This window comes from Triplophysa rosa, linkage group LG16 (genome assembly GCF_024868665.1).
Source record: "Triplophysa rosa linkage group LG16, Trosa_1v2, whole genome shotgun sequence".
In the NCBI taxonomy this organism is placed as follows: Eukaryota; Metazoa; Chordata; class Actinopteri; order Cypriniformes; family Nemacheilidae; genus Triplophysa; species Triplophysa rosa.
Genome location: NC_079905.1, coordinates 19,075,965 through 19,098,793, shown reverse-complemented (window position 1 = coordinate 19,098,793; position 22,829 = coordinate 19,075,965). Strand labels below are relative to the sequence as shown.

The window sequence follows — 22,829 nt, the reverse complement described above, 5'->3', positions numbered from 1 at the left end:
TGTGCATATTGTGTGTGTGGAGTGTTTTGTATGTGGGTATGTCTGTCTTCTGTGTTTTCAACCTTTTCTTGTTTTTGCAGGTACAACTTTAATTATTTTGCTTATAGTCAATATGTCTCATGTACAGCTGCTTTGTAACAATGAAAATTGTAAAAGCGCTTTATAAATAAAGTTGAGTTGAGTTGAGTACACACAAGCAGCACTTCTCACATTTTCTAAAGAAAACATAAAAATCTAGTGTCTAGATCTTCACCTATCAGGTACATGAACAGTGACCGGAAGGGGATGTATCTCTACATAAATTGTAAAAAATCTATTTCACATTTGTGAAACATAAAAATGTGCATTTTCTGAAAATAAATTATTCAGAAGCAGGATATAATTACCTTAAAAAGCGCCGCTCATATTGTCAGGAAAATATTATTTATGGAATCTAACCTTTGGCCGTGGGACAGAGGATTCGGTCTCAGGTGGTCTTTGTTTGTCAGATAAGTTGTTTTGCACATCTCTATTATTCAAGGTCTGATGCTGCCAGTGGCTCTTCTCCCATAATCACAGAGAAATTTCTCTGCCAGGGAAACAGTCATAACAGTCCAAGACTGGAGCGCCATTCAGAGAGACAACAAGAGCCAAGATTGTGATTCAGCTTTCAGCTTTCCGCACGGATTGCAGAGAAAGATCCCTAACTGACCTTAAATACATTTGTGTGTATGTTTGTGTGTAAATACATTTGTTCATTTGTGTGCAATTTATTACACAACACAGACAATAGATACAGGTTATCCACAAGTTTCCTATGCCCCATGACGCTTTGCGCGAAAGATGGGTGAAACTTCCGGTTCAGTGTAAACAAACGCATTTCTGCGTAATGTGAACTTGCACACTGACAGCACTTATAAACTACATCAGCATACTGTTCACTACTTTATAGAGGAATGGGATGATGATTTTAACATTTGACAGCGGATAATTAGCAACTTTATTGATATAGTTGTTGTGACTAGGGTTTATGATAGGATTTTTTTGGGCCGATATAGATTTTAACAAATAACTATCGTCCGATTCCGATATTGGTCAATTGCATAGAGTACTATAAAATACTAGCTAGTTTTTCTGCATTGGATTAATTTTACTGAACATGAATTGGATCCATTTAACATTTTAAGAGAGGCACAAGTTAAGATAAAAATACAATAAGACAACATGACAATCTTCAAAGGTGATTTTTGCTATCCAATATTTCTTTTATTAACAACATTAACTCATATTTGATTTAAAATTGAACATTTCTTTAATAAACTTAAAAGTTTGTGCTGTTGGTATTTCATTATTTTGCTCAGAAAAAAAACATTGGATTATTCAGACATGCAACTCATCGCCTCCATGCAATTAATTAATAAACTAGGGCTCTATAAAATCAGTTTTATTTTTTTCCCTAATTCCATTTTTTCAGTTTTTATTTTTCTGGATTCTGTGTTTTCCTTTTACATAAAAGTAGCATACTTTTGCCCACATGGAAATATTCTTAACTATATTACAGCATTTATTCAAACTATAATAAAAAATCTAGATCCTGCAATGTTTTTGAACCTTACGGAAAAAATCCATAGAATAGAGCATAATGTACAACTATGTTAATATAAACCAGTATCTTCCATCTTATGTTTTTTATTTTGCTGTTTTAAGTCTACTTACATTTAATTACTAGTTTTATCATGTGGTTAACCGGACTTTTATTTTGACGGCTTGCCGCAAAGTTTGACAGCAGCTTCTCTCAAATGAAACGGTAAAATGCGCACGAGGTAAACAGCGCTGATTCAGTTCATGGTCCATGGTGTTCGGGTCCAGACGCTAAAAGGTCCACTACAGTACACTAAGCCACACCACTCATTCACACGCAGAACAAGCAGATTGCATATTTAAACAGAAGCTAAATAATTATTAGCGCTATTCATAGCACAATTTGAATTTCTATAACCTGTTCAGTGCTACTTTATGGCGTGTTTGCTGCTTTACGTCCATTTTTTCCGCATCGCGGAAATCATAGGGCCCTAATAAACCTTTTTCATGCTATTGCCGATATGCCGATGGTGTTAAATTAATCCACCATCCGATTAATATCGGCCGATATAAACTGAATAATCTTAATATATTAATATCGGCGGCCGATACATTGGTGCATCCCTAGTTGTGACAGTAAACCAATGAGTAATTTGAAAATAACGGTGGGGTTTCAATATCTTTACATGATGTCGATTGTGTAAATCATATATACTGAATTTTTTGTATTTTAAAGCGAACTGCAAAGCGTTACACAGGCCACATGCACATAACAAAGTTGCTGTATCGTCAGCTGGCCATTAATCTGATAAACATTATACTAAAGATCACTTGCAAAAGCTGCCTTTTCACATTTTTTAACATTCTCTCTACGTTTTGTTTATAAAACGATAAGTGGAAGAAACACCTACTTTACATCAAGCATATCAGATGAAAAATGTAGTCCACATGATGTGATATATTCCCACAGATTATTGACAACACATTCGGCAAATTCGCCTTTTAAAAACCTCACAGGAGCAGCCCGTCTTAACTTTAGATTTGTGTGTGAAGCGCTCATTTTTAAGTCGTGAAATAAGCTTCGCCTGCTTGTAAGTGCAGCCATGAACAGCGGGTGTTGCTCATCAGTTTCGAAATGATTTTTTAATAGATTACCAAATGGAACCAACAGTATTACAATTCAAAATATGATTCACATTCTCATTTACTTTCATCAGAATAAATTATTCAAAGTGCAATACACTACTTCCGCCGCTTCACTGGAAGTCGTACCCACGTTCATTTTTACTAGGGCTGGGTATCGATTCTGATGTTCTGATTCGATTCAATTATGATTCACAAGGTCTCGATTCGATTCGAGTCAATAAATATAGATTTAATACAATTCCTACAGATATTTCTAAAAAAGATCAGTAAACATCAGATTGCAATCAGCCATGTTAATTAAGCAATAACTGAACTACATGCTGCCTGTTGTAACATCCACCCGTTGTAAAAAGAAAAGTGACTATCCACTATCTAGTGGATGTAGTAGCAATAAAATTCACATTAAAGAATGTTCAGTACTTGTGAAAATGTGAAAGAAAAAAAATCGATTCACAGCTTTTGAGAATCGATATAGAATCGACCGCATTTTAAAAAACGATTAATCGATTAACCTCAAAATTTTACAATAGCGCCCTCCAGAAACTTTTAGATAATCTGCTGACACCGTATTTCAAAGTGCACCATCATCTATACACTACGTCCCAGAAAATGAACCTTATCTTGATGATGTTTTATGCTTGCCATTAATGTTAACATGGCAACAATAATGCTAAATTAATCATGGGAGGCAGAAAACGCGATTTCACTAGTACAATAAAAATATGATTCATCGTGCAGCCCTTGAAACGTTGAATTCCTGACACTGCAGTACTTTCAATTCGTATCCCTTTTAGATCGCAGAGAAAATGGGCTATTCATGCCATGCATTGAATATGCTGGCCTCACAGAACAATACAAAAGATTAAAAATCAAACTTTATTGAAAATGCCATTTCTCCACCATGAAGGCAAAAGGAAGCAATGCAGGCAAGAGGATACAGAGCATTTCAATGCTATCAAATGTTGCCATAGCAACCATTTCCAGTCAATTCCAAACTGAATGGAAGGGTGGAGCTACCTAAAGTGCACTTATTAGATGAAAATAACAGCAGAGAACATAAGAAAAGATGAACTCTGAACATTATGGACCGTCAAAGTTCAAATGCTCTGAAATGCAGTTATTGGCCAATAAGGCAAATCAAGATCTTGAAGGATTAGCTAAAGGTGGTAAAAGGAAATGCAAGAAACATGGGGAGGGATACGGAGTCATGAGAAACAAGAAATAGTGTGTAGATCAGCTGTCATCCACTATTTACAGGATAGTATTTTAAATGTTATGATTATGCACAGTCACACAAAACCAAACGTCTGTTTTAAAGCGGTACTTCAAGCTTTAATCGAAATTTACCCATGTTTTACTCACCCTCAAGGCATCCTAAGTGAATGTGACTTCTTGAAGAATAATGCAGTCAGAGTCATAATACCACGTATCCTTTTACTTCCAAGCGGTAGAATAGGAAGGAATGGGGGGAAATGTTTTGAAGCTCCAAAAAGTGCATCCATCGTTCAAAGAACGGCTCGACACTAGGGCTGCTTGATTATGACAAAAATCATAATCACAATTATTTTGGCCAAGATTGAGATCACGATCATTTAACACGATTACTCACAGACTTTTGAAACAACATAGAAAAAATAAAAAATCTTGTCTTTTAAATTGAATTCAACTGAAAAATTATTGTAAAGAAATAGCACAGCTTAACAGCTGTAAAGGAAAGGGTGCGCTGTGGATTTATACCACAAGAATAGAGAGGATTCTTGCAAAATGGAATACAGCACAATAATCGTTGAAGGCCAAAATTGACGATTACGATTAATTTCACAGCCCTACTAAACACGGCTCCGTGGTCTTAACAAAGGTCTTCTGTCATCTATATTGACAACGCTATTTACGATAATGTCTAACATCCGCTGCAGGCGAACGAGAGGCTTGTTTTTCGTGGAGCGCTCTAAGAAAATTCCCAAACAAAACATGGCAAAGAGGAGATACACAACAGAAGCGGCGATTGGGATGATTTTTGACAATGAAACGTGTGTAATGTGGGCACCATCACATTTCAGTGAATAATGCAAAAAAATACACCGGAGTACTGGGGTAAAAAAGGCTCATGAATGAAAACTATGTACATGAGTGAACCTAAAAAGACTTTTATGCATGTACTACAATATATTTTTCAAGTCTGAAGTGCTAGATTATTTTGTTCTTTAGTTTTTTGAAAAAAATATATATGATACCTTGCACATGATGGCACATTGTGTTAGAATTTGACAGTCAAAAAAAAGTTTTTGCACCAGGTTCTAAAAGGTTAAACATACGCATCGATTCGCTTCAGAAGACCGTTGTTAAGACCATGAAGCCATGTCGAGCTGTTCTTTGATCGATGGATGCACTTTTTGGAGCTTCAAAAAATTGCCTCCCACTCCTATTCTACCGCTTGGAATAAAAAGGATACGTGGTATTATAACTCCGACTGCATTATTCTTCAAGAAGAAAGTCATATTCAGTTAGGATGCCTTAAGGGTGAGTAAAACATGGAGAAATGTTTTTCTTGGCTGAAGTATCCCTTTAACAGCAAGGGTTTAATGAAATAGTAACAGAAAAAGTGCCAGGGGAGAAAGAAAGGTTCTCTTTGTTCAACTATAATCACAGGATGCAGGTCCTTCTTCAGCCAAATTGACAATTGACACTCCCTCACATGAATCTCTTCTTACACCTCTACTTCTCTTTCCCCCTTCACTCATCCCACAGACTTGAACTGCTAAGGATAACACCGCTGCTGCATTCATTCTCAGCTGACATGGGCGGCAGCTACTGTGCTGTAGCCTCTGAGCCACTGCTAATGACTGCTGGGAAGAGAAAACACAAAAACTTGTCTGGTTTACTTGGGGAAAGTGGACAAGTACTACCTCCCCCAACCAAGTTCCAACCATACGGTAGACAACTAGGGTGCTTTCTAGGGTGCACAGAAAGCCTCTTACATGTGCTGATTAGAGAACATTCTTCAGGATTATGTCAATGTCAGGTAGAGGCATGGGTGGGACATTGTTCTTGGACATGAACACGGTTTTTGGGAAAGGAACCCACCTTCTGGTAGATCTCTGGTTCCAGACATCACCATGGCAACTGGCAGTTACTAGTCTAAAACTGTGTTGGTTTTTGGAGTACAAGGGTGTAAAGCATGCTATCAATCAACACTCATATACTTGCTCAAGCTTCTACAATAAGAGGCTTAAGCACAATCAGAGAACCTTGTTTTGTCTGCAAAGTAAAATCATCAGTATTATAAGTCATAACGAAAAACATCAGCTGAGTTGGTGAATTTTTTTACTACCAATGGACGTGTAATACCTGGGCACGCTCCCCGATACACAGACGTCTGCACTGGTTGACGTTTGGGCTGCTTCCTCTACAACACTACCCAGGGTCCGCGTGTGATATGACAGGCCTTTCTGACTGCTTGTGTGGGGCTTTTCATCCTCCTCTGCCTCCATCTTCTCGTCTTTCCCTTTTTCCTCACTTTCATTATCGCTCTCTTCACCAAGCATGTCATCCACCTGCCCAAAAGAGTTGAACATCTACAGTTAAAAAGTACAATTAAATATGAGCTGAAAAGGGTATGCCAGATATAAGGGGTCTTATACATTTTCTAAATGTTTTATCTTGTGGTCCTGTTAAAAAAGATTTTTTAAGCAAAAAGATATTTTACATACAGTGGCAAGAAAAAGTATGTGAACCTTTTGGAATTTCATTGTTTTCTGAATAAATTTGTCATAAAATGTGATCTGATCTTCATCTAAGTCAAGGGTATTGACAAACATAATGTGTCTAAAAATAATAACACAAAAAAATCTGATCTTTAATGTCTTTATTGAACACACTCATTCAACATTCAAAATGGCAGTGAGAAAGTGAACCCTTAGAATTAATAACTGGTTGAACCCCCTTGGCAGCAATAACCTCAACCAGGCGCTTCCTGTAGCTGTGGATCAGACTTGCACATCGTTGAGGAGGAATTTTAGCCCATTCTTCCTGGCAGAACTGCTTTAGCTCTGTCATATACTTTGGACGTCTCATGTGTATGGCCCTCTTCAAGTCAATTCATATCATCTCTATTGGGTTGAGGTCTGGGCTCTGACTTGGCCACTCCAAAAGGCGGATTTTGTTTTTCTGAAGCCATTCTGTTGTGGACTTGTCCGGTGTTTTGGGTCGTTGTCCTGTTGCATCACCCACCTTCTACACAGTTTCAGCTGACGTACAGACATTCTCACATTATCCTGAAGAATTGTCTGATATACTTGGGAATTCATCTTCCCCTCAATGATTCCAAGCTGGCTAGGCCCTGATGCAGCAAAGCAGGCCTAAATCATGGTGTTTCCTCCACCATACTTTACAGTTGGGATGATGTTTTCATGACGATATGCTGTGCCCTTTCTATGCCAGATGTAGTGCTGTGTGTTTTTTCCAAATAGTTCAATCTTAGCTTCAACAGTCCACAAAACATTTTGCCAATACCGCTGTGGAATGTCAATGTGCTCTTTTGCAAACTTCAGGCATGCAGCAATGTTCTTTTTAGTAAGCAGTGGCTCCTTCGTGGTGTCGTGCCATGGATACCCTGCTTGTTCAGTGGTTTACGTATTGTAGACTTGTGAACAGAGATGATAGCAAGTTCCAATGATGCCTTCAAATCTTTGGCTGTCATTCGGGGTTGTTTCTTTACTTCATTGATGAGTCTTCGTTGTGCTCTTGGTGTCATTTTGACTGGGCGCCCACTTCTCGGTAGAGTAGCAACAGTCCCAAAGTGTCTCCATTTCTAGATTGTTTGCCTAACTGTAGACTGGTGAATTTCTAAAGTCTTTGAAATAACTTTGTAACCCTTGCGAGCTTTATGTAAATCAACAATTCTTGATCGTAGATCCTCTGAAAGCTCTTTTTGGCGAGGCATGGCTCACATGTTCTTCTTGTGCAGAGCAAACTCCAAAAGTTTGAGAGGTTTTTATCAGTCAAAGTAGCTGTAGTCCACACCTCCAAACTTATTATCTTAACGAGACTCCTGGGGCCTGTTTCAATAAGGAGGTTCAACCAACTCTAGGTTAAACCTTGAACTCAGAGTTGGTTTACTTAGAAATTAGAAACTTTGAGTTTTTGGTTTCAGAACAGCTGATTTGAGTTAGTTCAATTTACTCTGGGTAGGCTTACCCTGGGTTAAGCGCGTGCACCACGACTATAAAAAGCCATCATCAATGGAGCTCCGATATTACGATTCACCATGGCAACAGCACCAAAAAAAGCAACATGGCGGCAGAAAGCACATGAGAGTGAGACACACTTTCCGCTCGATTCACTGATGTCCTGAAAATGACTTAAGTTTAAATTAATAAATTGATACCAATAAACAAATAAATTAATCATTAAGTGAATGAAACAACAGAAATAAAAAAAAAATCGTATGTTCTCACTCGCCATGAGTGCACTAGTTACGCAAGTAAGACGTCATGGTGTATAGGACACCTGTAGGGCGTCAGACTCTCGTGCAAAGTTAGACTGATCGCCGGTTCGAACCCTGCTCTGAACAGATTTCACTTGGAATGGCTGCATGTCAAATTTACTTGTTTATTACCATTATCGCTTCATTTCTGCATGTATGTCTGTATTTATTCATTTCTTTATTCATGCACTTTATTTATACACTTTATTAAGTCATTTCTCATCGTCCATAGAAAATTATGCTCTGATGTAAGACACGTACGGTGGCTGATGTTATTGATGTAAGGATGGATGAGATATATTTTGATATATCTAATTCACTGTAAAGAAAAACGGTACAGTTTTAATAAAAAGCACAAGGAAATGACAAAATTCCACTCGGTGCTCTCCTGTAATCAAAGTACATTCCAATGAATTAATGCAGCCTCTTCATGAATCCTCTATAAAAGCACATATGACATACAGTATAAGTCACTGAGATGGTCTCTGTGTAATCAAAATGTTGCCATGAATGACTGTATTAATGAATGAATGGATGAGTACACCACTTGCGCTTTAAAAGGGGGAGGAGATCGAAATAAACTCTGGGTTTACCAAAGAAAACCTGCTCCCGACCAGGTTAGGTTCACAGAGTAAGTTACTATGGTTACTGACTCTGAGTATAAGATACCTCTCCTTTAGAAACGGGCTTGAGTTACCCCGCTTTCTCAGGTTTGACATACCTCACATTCTGAAACGGAAAACCCAGAGTTTCCCTCATTTCAGGGTTAATATACTCAGAGTTTATCAAAACTTCTCTTTCTGAAACGGGCCCAGGTGTGCTAAAACCTGACTCCAATTAGCTTTTTTGAGGTCATTAACTCAAGGGTTCACATACTTTTTCCACAAGCACTACAAGGTTTTTTTGGTTGTTCTCAATAAAGACATGAAAGATCAAAAAAATGTTGTGTTATTATTTTAGACACATTTTATTTGTCAATACCCTTGACTTAGATGAAGATCAGATCACATTTTATAACAAATTTATTCAGAAAACCATGAAATTCCAAAAGGTTCACATACTTTTTCTTGCCACTGTATTCATGAGAAATTCAATATAGGCATCTGTCTTCTAATTCAATAACAACATTGCAAAAGTCTGCATTACATCGTGACAGATTCATAAAACAATCTGCACTGAAATGTGCCACACAAAGAGGCAGAACTGATCCAATTAGAGACATTGATAAAGACATTTTTGCAGTTTCAAATTTAGTTATAAAACAGCAAGATCACACACAGAATGCACTATTCATCTGCTAATGACCGTGAGCCAAACAAACATAACATAGCCCCCAAACAATGGCATAACAAAACAAGCCTCATCATCAGATAAAATGACCCGTGGGTTTGGACAAAGGCACACTACAAACGTTAAGATGATCTTGAGATGGGCCTAGACATTGAGCTAGAGTTTACCTTACTCTGACAATGAACAGTTGCTTTTAGAAGAGCAAACCGATCCACAAGAAAATATAATTTATGATAACATTCATTCTTTCTTCCCTTCTAGTAAAGTGTATTTTTGGCAGATTTTTTTAGCCATTTGTATTACCATAGTTTTACTACAAATAGCAATAGCAATGGTTAAACTATGGTTACTGTAGTGAGAGCGTTGTAAATGGAGAGGCTCAGAGATGACACATTTTTGTAGGGTAACCCGGAAGTAAGTGTTTTGTAGGGTAACCCGGAAGCTAGTTCCCTCGACTGAAAGCCTATGCATTTTTCCCATAGACTTTTGGAAGATCGCAAAAAATAAGCTCCGTGAGGGTTTATGATGTTTACACGTTTTGTCTATCAAGATAATCTTTACAAATTAACACAACATTTGTTACTTTTGAAGCCAAAATACAATTGGCAGAAGTAAAAAGCTAACACGATGCTATAAACAGACTACACTTAAGGTCACTCGATATCAACGTCACCACCACCAATCCTCCGACAACTCTTTCAAACTTTATAAAAAATGTGTTCCCTGGTAAGTAATTACTCCGTGAATTAATCCGCATGTACGTTTTAAGAGATCTGTGCCCATGTTGCATTATTTGTGAGCTTTATAAGCACAATGACGTCTAACGTCCCCACCAAAGGAAGTAGTCGCTTTTAGCAACTTGTTAGCAACCGCCGTTTTTAACTTTAAAAAATCATAAGCAGGTTATAATTGGTGTGTTTTATGTCATAGAATAAAAAGAGGTTTTGTTTACCACAGACCTTATTTCGGGCGGTTTACCAAAAACCCATAAAAAAAACCCATAGACTTTGGAGCAATGGAACCGAAAGTCTTAAAATGCTAACTCACTTCTGGGTTTTGCATACAAAAATACGTCATCTCAGAGCCTCCCTATTTAAAGTTGGTTTTACACATGCACACGAAGACTGCGTGTATGCAGCGGTATGCAAATACAGGACTTAATGCAAGGATTGGATGAACATTTCATGATCCTGTGCTTTCCACGGAAGATATTTATATGTATGCGATTGCTCTAAGGATGTGAAGAAACTTTTAACCAGCATAACAAAAAAATGTTTCTGGAAAGAATCGCCTACCCTGCCTTTAAATCAATATATTGTTTTGTCAACGTTTATGTAAATGGTTATCATATCTTTTCATAGCAAATTCTTTTATGATTCCTTGACCAAAAGAAGAAAACTAAAATAAAGAAAATTTACAAAACATCACGCGAAAACAGCATTATTGCGAATTTGTGAACAGAATTTTCTCAAAAATACTAACTTTAACATTAGGGATGCCCGCCCTCCTCAGCCGCACAAGGACTTTCTTAATGAGTTTGCAGAGTTTCTGGGGGATATTGTTACCAGTTATGACAGAATATTAATTTTGGGCGATTTTAACATCCATGTATGCTGTGAATCTAAACCACTCACCAAAGAGTTTCAAAACATCATTGACTCTTTTGACCTTGATCAGTGGGTGTCTGGCTACACTCATATTCAGGGGCATACTTTAGATTTAATCTTCTCACGTGGCCTATCTGTATTGGACATAAATATCATTGACACTGGTATGTCGGATCACTTGCCAATTTTGTTTTCTCTGCCTCTTAACGGAACTATACATATGAATCAACCTCGTTCACGGCTGACTCGTGTCTTCTCTAATCACTCAAGCGAGGATTTTATGACATCTTATCACGATCTATGTACCAACAAAGACATGGACTCATTATTGTGCCGTCTGGACGCTGATGAGCATTTGAATGTTTTTAATTCCATCTGTTTGAATATTTTAAATACTGTTGCACCCCTCGTGGTGAAAAAGCATAAGCACAATTCTAAGCCTTGGTTAAATAACACTACTCGCTCTCTCAGACAGATCTGTAGAAGGGCTGAACGCAAGTGGAATAACGATAGACTACAAGTCTCCTACGAAATTTTAAAGGACTCCCTTTCTGCATTTCAGCAAGCTGCTAATGCCGCTAAACGTAAATATTTTTCAGAGCTGATTCTATCTAACAGCAACAGGCCTAATGTCTTGTTTTCTGTAAATGACTCTGTTCTCAATCCTCCTATCAATCAATTTCCGGAAATGTCTGATTCTCTTTGAGAGGATTTTGTTAAATATTTTAATGATAAGATCTCAATGATCAAATCTCAAATGCCTCTCTCAGTTTATATCCAACTTGATGTCCCTGTCTCCTCCTCCACATGGTCTGCCTTTGAGCCTATCTCTTTGGATTTCCTAAATGAGATTATCGCAATTTTAAAACCTACTAACTGCCCTCAAGATGTGATTCCAACACATTTCCTTGAGCAGGTTTTTCAAGCCATTGGTCCTGACTTGCTGTCTTTTATCAACAAATGCTTTTACACTGGGACTGTACCTGACCGTCTCAAACATGCTTTGGTTTTACCTCGTCTTAAAAAAACGAATCTGGATCCTACGCTGCTGAGTAACTTCCGTCCAATTTCAAATTTGCCTTTTCTCTCAAAAATTCTAGAAAAAGCAGTTTTAAGTCAACTTCTGTCTTTTTTGAATGAAAATAAAATCCATGAGAAATTCCAGTCTGGTTTTAAAGCCCGTCACAGCACTGAATCAGCGCTCTTAAGAGTCTTGAACGATGTAATGCTCACCACTGATACTGGGCAATCTATGGCTTTGGTCTTGCTAGATCTCAGCTCTGCCTTTGACCTGGTCAATCATAACATCCTCATATCGCGTTTAGAAGCATGTGTGGGCCTTCAGGGTACGGTGCTACAATGGTTCCGTTCATATTTAACCAATAGGAGTTACTCTGTCCGCATTGGGCAACAGTCCTCGGCCAAAATGCAACTGGGCTCTGGTGTTCCTCAGGGCTCTATCCTTGGCCCAGTACTGTTTAATCTCTATATGCTCCCTTTGGGTTCTATTCTATCTAAATACGGGGTCTCTTTCATCTATATGCTGATGACACACAAATTTACCTGCCTTTAAAGCGTGATGATAAGTTTGCTTTAGAGCCGATATTGGACTGCTTGGACAAACTAAAACTCTGGCTTGCCAGCAATTTCTTGAGTCTCAATGAGAGTAAGACCAAATTATCCTGTTCGGTTCAAACGATCGCAGCACCCATGATTTTGATCTCCATACGTTGCTACCATACAGTACTTCTTGTGTTCGGAATCTTGGGGTTTTGATTGACAACTGCCTAAAATATGACAAGCAGATCAGTGCCGTAGTTAAGTCCTGCTTTTATCATCTTCGTCTTTTAGCCAAGGTCAAGCCCTATTTGTCTACTAAGAATCTTGAGACTGTTATGCATGCTTTCGTAACATCACGATTAGACTACTGCAATTCTTTATATATTGGTGCTCCTCAGACATGTATCTCTCGTTTGCAACTAGTTCAAAATGCTGCAGCACGGCTCCTTAAAGGGAAGCGTAAAAGTGAACATATTACACCAGCTTTGATCTCACTCCATTGGCTACCGGTTAAACACAGAATCGATTTTAAAGTCTAGTTATTCGTTTTTAAGTCTTTGTGGAACCAGGCCCCACAGTACCTATCTGAATTACTTCATTCACCCTCACAGTTAAGATCACTTAGATCAGGTGATTCTGATCTATTAACTGTTCCCAGAACTAGACTCAAGAACAGGGGAGATCGTGCTTTCTCGGTTGTCGGCCCAAGTTATGGAACAGTCTCCCGGCCTACATCAGATCCGCCCAAACTGTGTCAATTTTTAAAGTTGCTTTGAAAACTTATTTCATCTCAATTGCTTTTAATATCCTTTGATTCTCATCAGTATTTAATCATATCTGATTTCTGATTTTAGCACTGTCTTCTATTCAATTTTTTAGCTTTTCTGTTTTTCTGTTTTCACTGTCTTTTCCTGTTTTAATGTTCTTTGTTTTCTTTTTATTATATAGATAAATTATATATATTCGTCTTTTCTGGCTTTTGTAAAGCACTTTGGTCAACACCAGTTGTTTTTAAATGTGCTATATAAATAAAATTTGTATTGTATTGTATTGTATTGTATTGTATTATCAATTTCATGGTATCGCAATAGCAAAATTGTCTCAATATTATTGCGGTCACATGACTGTATGAAATGATAGGTCTTCCGCGCCTTCAACATAGAGAATGTTAAACAATATAATAGATATGACCTCTGTCAAGGTCCAGCTGGTGCAGTTTTCTTATTTTATAACAGGGAGTTATAAGTCATTTGACCCATCTCATACTATACCTCATACCTCAAAGCAACAGTTATGATTAGAGGATAAAGAAAAGAGGACAGGATATGACATGGTTCATTTGCAAATCATTGCAATGTTCAATAATTGTTTATTAAACACTTATGGCACTTTTTTTCCAAGTTGTCATTTGTCTTTTTAAATATCACAATAAATATTGTACCGCAGGAACTACACCGAGGTATTATTGTACTGTGACATTTCGATACCGTTACACCCCTAATGAACATACACGTTGCTCACATATCACTGTACTGTAGTGCAGTTTGAGCTGAATACAACGTAATGAGACTTTAGCCATCAATATGTTTATAAGCAACTGAAAAATCACAAATGTCAGGGCATGTCAAATCATCTCCAGGGCTCAAAACCCCCCTCAGACCCCCAGGGTTAACTGTAGCAACAATCACGTACGACTGATCTCTCCACTAGCCCTGCGTAATTGGCTTCTCTTCCTCATGGGAAAAGCAATCACACAACTTTTCTCTCCCGCTTATTATTACAGCGAATGTAGCCTCTGGAACAGCCTTCAGAAATATGACAAAGCCATGTGTACACAAGTTATAAATGAGCTCAATGAAGGGTGTAAAAAACGGACCCAGTTTTCCCAGTTTAATTTGACAGATAAGCTTAATGAGGAGGAAACGTTTCATTAAAAGTTGAATGCTTGTGAGGGGCATTATCAAGAGGAATCTTAGTAGATGGCAATACCCCCAGGCACCCATGGGATGCAAATATAAACGCCACCACACCAAATTTAGGAAGTGAATTAAAGTCATACTTCAAGTTCTGATACTGAAGGAGTCATTAACTCAGCCTATAACGTAAGAATGAAGGTCAAGAGCTGGATTATTGTGCTTACTAGATATCATTTTGCGCTCAAGTACCCAAGTGATAAGTAAATTTACAGCCAATCAAATTTCGAGATAATGATTACTAATGCTCCATTTAGGGCCTTATTTCAATTTATTGTAGGTCGACTTCCTTTTGCAGCAATGTAACCAATCACGAACATGTTCACTGTGGGCATGGATTCAATGTTCAAACTTAACCAGAACTGATTTACTTTACCCGTGCTCTACTGGGGCTTTGATGTTTAAATCATTTTTCATTTTTTTCCTCTTTATCTCTGAATCTGAGCAGGATAATGACACCACTGATCTCAGCACCGCTGCTTTATAGCTCATTTTACTTTGTTTCATAATTGATGATTTAAATAAATGATGAATATTTATCTCTGGATTCTTATAAAAATGCGCAAGGTTAGAATTTAAAGCTTTTATGATCCTCGAGATTGTTCTTCACGAAGTTGAAGGATGATATTTTGATATTATGTGGCTACACTCACACTGTCGGTTTTTAGTATTGACAACTGTTTATTTACAGGTGTGAGTCTCGGAATGTCCCGTTCACACAGCACCTTACAGTCACAGCTCTCACACGGCCTGAATGAAAGAGCAACCAAACTTAACCCCAAATAGTATCTGCACGCGATGCCTGTAACCACTGAAATGACCGTAAACGATTCTTCCTTCTTTGTCAAAAGAAAGTATTATTTTTGCAATATACTTAGCATTGTATAACAACAGTAGGCGCAATTCTCTCTGCAGTGTACCAAGAACCCGACCCAATACTCATATGCATGCAGTATGTTGACAAGAGTAGCGATGGGTATAATTAAGATTTTAACGGTATTACTCCACTTACCGATACAGCTTATCGGTCCGGTACTTTAACGGTATTCTTATCGAATTAGAAGAATTTATGAAAAGAATTAACACTGCTTTATTATCTGCAATTTGAAAAATAAAATGTTTTTAGCTCGGGCCAGCATTATCAAAAGAAGTGGGTTGGTTCATCATAGCCGCAACTAGACCCACACAGACCCACACATGTACCAAGCTGGTACATTTTTTATTTAATAAACAAATTATAGATGTTCTTCCAGAGCAACCCAGAAAAATGTTCTTAATACCCACATGTCTAACAGGTCTCAAGACAGAAATCATTCAGACACTCTGATTCAAACAATATGCTTTTGTTCCTATAATTTACACATTCATAAATACTGTATCTACATACTGTACCAACATCAACAATATTTTGCTAATAGCAGTAAGTGAACGATCACGACAAAGACAGTACTGTACTGTATTTTAACTGTGAGCAGCGTGCAGCTGAAGAAGTTTAACCAGAGGAAATGATTTATGATTTATCGGCTATAATATATCGGCCTATTTTTTTATTTATCATGCATCCCTAATTATTAAAAAATGACCATTTATCGGCCGATACCGATAATTTATCGTGCATTCCTAATTATTTATTACGCTTGTTGTGGTGAGGACTCCATCTTGCCCTTTTGGATACACCATCCAGTCTTACACAATCTTCTTTTAGCTTACATAGTTTTCAAGTCAAACAAGTTAAAATGTTTAAAGCTGCCTTATCAATCACAGAAAAACTAACATTTCTTATACTGACTCCACCGTATTTATATTTGGCTTAAAACCAATCACTATCCACCAAAATCATGCATATTACAGAACATAACCTCCAAAGTCAGCCAGTGCTGTCCAAAGGCACAAGCGAAATTAGATGAGCGCTGCCTAATGAAATTGATAAGGATAAAAAACGTAGAGCAAAGACATGGTGGCAATTCCCCAAAAGCCATGTCACACACTGTACAATCATTAGCTAGTTAACATTATACTTTATGGGCTCAACAACAACCCATGATGTTGGATAAATGTGTTGGAATTCCCCCTAAGGGCTGCTAGGGCAATTGGTTTCTCATTATTGAGATCCAATGTAACTGTGAATCAGTGCTAGGACAGGTGGACTCTCGCATACGTGATAAATACACACATTACATGGAACAAGATTAAGATTTATGCCCCAAGCCCAGACAAAGATAGATTCTGGCTGCTGTGTTTATAGCCCACCGGTGCCTGAATATGTTCATATTTGAACGTTTTATTAAAACTCTCAATCAGGGCATACAGTAATAACACAGAGATACAGCGAGGTCTATTAAGGCTAAGGACATTCAAAAAATCTATTACATAAATAAAAAGAAGGACGTCATGTGGTACTTTCATAAGGGATATAAAATCCGAAGCCTTCAGTTACATATGCTTAAAACAAACAGGTAAATGTGATAATACTACTCTTATTGTGTAAATAATGAGAAATCCATGCAGGGTACTGTACCCAAAAAGTCCCAATCCAATGACAGGGAGAGGGAAATTTGGAAAGTGATCGCAGCTCAATTCTCAGCAGGACAGCATTTGTAATATTTCAAAACTGATTCTGAGAAAGTGGGTTTTGACAAGACCATTGTGTATGGCATGCAGCCAAGCCTGAACAGGCTTGAGGTAACAGAACAGATCCAATAAAATGCATCATTATCATTCAGAAAATTTCATAAGTATGTTGCCAACAAGCCAAATACAGAAGAAATAATAATCTCCAGGTTAAATGACGACCTGTGGATGGCGGGGCGTTCAATTCACCATGCAGCCATTCAAGAGAATGAATTTAAAAGAACAGTAAAGGGCCGTTTACACTATAGCGATAACTGTAACTATAACTATATTTGCGTACACACCAGCGGACGATTGTGATAAGGTTATGTTTATTTTAAGCCTGCGCGCTGCAGTGTTCCCAGTCACTAAAGTGAATGTAAATGACCTGCTGCTGATGCTTTCGTTTAAAATATGACAGCACAGGCTGGATGCTCTCTCTGAAGGCTGAAGGTGGGCTCGTGTCCGGGATGTAAGCCAGCTTGCTTAGACTTATAAGCATTTAATAATCCCTTATCCCATAAACACACCGCTTTCCAACCACTACAAATAAAACACGCGTTGCGATCACCAATAGTAAAAAAAAAACGCCAGAAACTGTCTGACAGTATGTTTTATCGTTCATCAGCTGGAAAAAATCGTTCTGAAAGTGATCCCAAAGATATCGTTCTCTGTATCTTTATCGTTAAATTTATGGTGTGAACCCCGCTATTCTCCTGAATTAAGAACGATTTTTAAAACGTTATATTTTATAGTTAGCATTATAATGTGAATGGCCCTTTAGGTTACAGTATGTGTCAAAACTGGATTGGTACACATCAGAAACAGCTGTCACCTGATGCAAGCTTAACTGATGTGGCCTGCTTGAACTGATGTTTTAAAAAAGGCAAAAATGCGTACGGGTAGGGATCGTTTGAATTTTAGCAATTCCAATTCCGCCAATTGTGCTTTACTACAAATACCATAGTTATAAGTAAAACGGTTACTATAGTAAAAATATGCTTATTGGCTTTAAATGAGATATCAGCAGATCACAAGTTAGATTCAAGAATTGGAATTGATTTTCGATACCCAGTGCAACTTATTGGTTACATCTACACTTTTTAGCTCATTAGTAAAAACTCATTAATAAATAAATGGAGAGAGCAACGCTTTTTTGAAAATCCTATTCAGACATGAACCCCACGGCAATGTGAGTAATTTCATGGGAAACTAGTGGTTTTCTGTTGAGCCCAACTTTCCGAGATTGGAATGACAAATACATTTGGTTGAGGTTTATGAGATAACTGGCTTGAGTTACCACACAACATTTCCCATCATTCTATGGCAGGTTTTCCATTAACTGGTAAATACCGCTTTTAAAGAGTGTAGGCAGAAGTTGCACTACAAAAAATTAACCCACACTCCAATGGACAGATTTTCATCCATTACATTTTCACTTCCCAGCAAACTGTATCATTCCCGGTCACAGCAACCAGCACCAAATGTTTTTAGTGGGGGCTCTGTGACAGTGCAATAAGGAAATAAGAGATAATGCATTAATAAAACAATTAGTGCATGCACACAGTTCTTCATTAAGTTGCATTAGCGCTAAAAAGTTTCCTTTTTAATAAGCCAATAAAAGAAATTATCATCACAATATCAACTTCTGTGCTAAGTAGTAACTTCCCAAGAGGACATGAACATTATTGACAAACACTAACATGACGTTAGGGAACAGAAAGCTTTCCAGCACACAGGGTTTCAACGCAGAACGCTCACTCATTCTCGACTTGGCAAGGAGTGAAGTACCGATATATAAAAAGTAATTCAATTAGATCTTTCATCAGTCTTGCTGAGTAAATGCATTTCATACAGACTGGCCACCTGAAAATGAAAATTCTGTCATCATTTACTCACCCTCAAGTTGTTCCAAATCTGTATACATTTCTTTGTTCTGATGAACACAAAGAAAGATATTTGGAAGTTTGCTTGTAACCAAAACAGTTCTTGGCCACCATGACTACCATAGTAGAAAATATTGTTTTCTAAATGTCTTTGTTCTGTTGAACACAAAAGAAGATATTTTGAAGAATGTAGGAAAGCAAACAGATCTGGGGCACTTTTGACTACCATTGTAATTTTTCCTACCATGGTAGTCAATGGTGGCCAAGAACTGTTTGGTTACAAGCATTCTTCCAAATATCTTTCTCTGTGTTCATCAAAAAAGTTTTGAGTTAAAGTTCAAAAAGGCAAAAAGTTGTGTGTGTGTGTGCAAGCAAAGCAGTGTGAAAACTTGTTACGTGACTAGGCATGAGACCAAAATTCGTAAGTATGTACCGGTACTGCCTCGCCATTAAAATTCATCCATCCTGGTTGAGTGTAACTCAAGGTCTTGATAAGGCTGTGTGTGCGCTGATGCGGGAGCACAATTTTCACGTGACTCCACTCCCGAATGCACATATCTTTCAGCAAACGAATTACAGAAGAAATTCCTTTGCTCAGAGCATGAGGGCACGATGGCTTAATTGAATGCAGTGTAAAGAGCTAAGCAGGGGTTCACGTGCATTTGCCTGCCAAAGCCTCGTGTCCAAATAACGGTGAACAGTTATGGAATAAAACTTCCTAAATATGAAACAGCTGCATTTGGACACTTTTTAATTATTCACAACCTGTATGGTAAAATATAATGCATGAATTCAGCGCTGCTATGTAAACTTCCCCCACCCCAAATGTTAAGATCAACCTGTCTGCCTTACAGTACGGTCCATCACCAAACAGCTGAATTATTCATTACAGCTTCAGTGAAACACAGGGCATGTTAAGTAATATCTAAGAGGGTTCCTCTGTCTCCAGAGAGCACGAAAGAAGTCTTCAAAGACAAATATGATGAGAGTTCCTCCTGGGGTCTATTAACTGCAACGTGCTGCTTGAATACCATAATACCATAATTTATTATTTCAGCATGTTTATACCCTTCAGGCCAACCTCAAAAAACAACAAAAAGCAAAGTTAACTAACGATAGGTTTATTAGTTACTGTAGCTGATTAGGCGGTTAGGTTTTGATTTAGTTTCAATATTTAAAATGTCAGAATTTATATAGTTATCATTGATATCACAATTTCTATTACAATTGTTACTGAAATAATGTTCTATAATTATTTTTTTTATGTGTTTTGAAAACAACACACACAGGTCTAAATGTCAGCAAATGGTTATATCATTAAATAAATGTATTTTAATGTACAGGCACTGCAACCAGTGGTGGTTCATCAGAAGAGGCAAGGGAGTCTGAGCCTTAAATAACACTCAAAAATGACTGCAGGTTAAGCAATATAATACAACCATTACATAAGAGATATTTTAGTAATTTCATTTTTCTGTAATGTGTGATACAAGTCAATACAACATTGATTGTGTTAAACACAATGCCAGAGGAGGCTGAGGCACCTCCTGTTACTGAACTGACCATACAGAAAAAAATCTATAAATTCAAAGGCAAAGTCAAAAGTTCCTCCTTCCTTACAAATAACCAATTATAACATTTACATTTATCTTATCCAAACCGACTTACAGAGAGTTCAGAGAGCAGTAAGCGATATGTCATACAGGAGAAAAAATACAATAGGTGCTAATACAAAGTTACTAGTGTCAACAAAAGCTAGACCACTACCTGTTAAGAGAAAGAGAGAGGGTTGTGTTTTTTTTTTATTATTATTTTTCTGTCAAGTATTCTCAAAAGAGATTTTTAAGTAGGTTTTAAGTAGTTTTTTGAATGTTGTGAGAGATGTGGTTGACCAGACTGAGTTAGGAAGAATGTTCCACCAAGAAGGAGAATACTGCCCTTTTGAGAAGGCAATACAAGACGGCGCTGGTTTGCTGAACGCAGGGTTCTTGATGGGGTGTAGGAGGGTGTGAAAGTATGATACAGTGATAGTCCTGTAGGCAAGCATTAGTAACCTGAATCTGATACGGGCTTCAACCGGTAGCCAGTGGAGAGAGATGAAGAGGGGTGTCACATGAGCCCTTTTGGGCTGTTGGAAAACGAGGCATGCTGCTGCGTTCTGAACCAGCTGGAGTGGTTTGATAGCCTTTGCAGGAAGACCAGCAAGGAGAGCATTGCAGTAGTCCAACCTTGAGATTACCAGGGCCTGGACAAGGAGTTGTGCCGCATGCTCAGTGAGATAGGGTCTAACCTTTCTAATGTTGAATAAGGCATATCGGCATGACCGCATTGTCTTTGCAATGTGATCATTGAAGGACAGCTGTTCATCAAATATGACTGAGGTTCCTGGCTGTTTCGGAAGAAGTGATTGTGGTATTGCCAAGTTGGATGGTGAGATCGTGTTGCACCGTGGGGTGTGCCGGAAACACGAGTAGTTCTGTCTTGGCAGGGATAAACTAAAGCATTGATCTGTTATTCCTCAAACCAATGAGCTTTTGCTATCACATTTAAGCAAGGCGATCAAGTTTTCACAATCAGAAAGATGAAGTTTTGTTATCAAGTCTATATATATATATATATGCACCTCTACAGACCCTTCTGTCAAACTCCTGAAGTTTGCAGATGACACCACAGTCATTGGCCTTATTCAAGACTGTGATGAATCTGCTTACAGAAAGGAGGTTGCTCAGCTGGCTGCCTGGTGTAGTCAAAACAACCTAGAGCTGAATGCATTCAAGACAATGGAGATGATAGTGGATTTCAGAAGGAACCCTCCATCACTTCCTCCCCTCACCATCCTGGACAGCACTGTGGATACTGTGGAGTCATTCAGGTTCCTGGGCTCCACCATCTCTCAGGACCTGAAGTGGGAGTCCCACATATACTCCATTGTAAAGAAGGCCCAGCAGAGGTTATACTTCCTCCGTCAATTGAGGAAGTTCTACCTACCACAGGAGCTACTGACCCAGTTCTACTCAGTGGCCATCCAATCTGTTCTGTGCACTTCAATTACTGTTTGGTATGGCTCGGCCACCAAATCAGACCTACGAAGACTACAACGGACAGTTCGTAGTGCTGAGAAAATTATTGGTGCTCCTCTGCCCACACTTCAGGACCTGTACGATTCCAGAGTGAAAAACAGGGCAAGAAAAATCATCATTGACGCCACACACCCAGCACACAAACTTTTTGATCTGTTGCCCTCTGGCCGGCGCTTTAGAGCACCAAACACTAGGACTTCCAGACACAGAAGCAGCTTCTTCCCCCAGGCAATCTCCCTCCTAAACAGATAACTGCTCCTTAAGAGCAATATTCCACTTCCACTACTCCTATAGTGTGCACTACTGTGCCTTATTATATCTACATCTGATGTATACATGTATATAACACTACCTCTACTTACTAAATTATCCATTTGCACAAGTGTACATACAATCTGTTAATATGTATATTCTACTATTTACTACCCTGTACAATGTCTCTTATATGTTATTACCCCCCATTTTCTGTAAAATAGTCTTTATTTTATATATGCACAATTTAGAATCTTTTAGACTGTAAATCGTATTATATTGTATTGTCATTGTGTTGAATGTCTGTACTAGAAGCTTCCAACACCAAAGAAAATTCCTTCTGTGTGCAAGCACACTTGGCAATAAAGCTCTTCTGATTC

The 22,829-nt window shown here is 38.1% G+C and overlaps 1 protein-coding gene across 2 annotated transcripts in view; it reads right to left on the bottom strand.

The window, feature by feature from the left end:
• Window positions 1–22,829, bottom strand: part of ctdp1 (CTD (carboxy-terminal domain, RNA polymerase II, polypeptide A) phosphatase, subunit 1) — a 172,259-nt gene that overhangs the window by 63,817 nt on the left and 85,613 nt on the right. The window contains exon 12 of one of the 2 annotated variants that reach the window (XM_057354651.1): window positions 6,055–6,260. The exons of the other annotated variant lie outside the window; for it this stretch is intronic. Within the exon in view, the coding sequence (XP_057210634.1) occupies window positions 6,055–6,260 (206 nt within the window). The remainder of the gene's footprint in view (window positions 1–6,054; window positions 6,261–22,829) is intronic. 2 annotated transcript variants of the gene reach the window in all.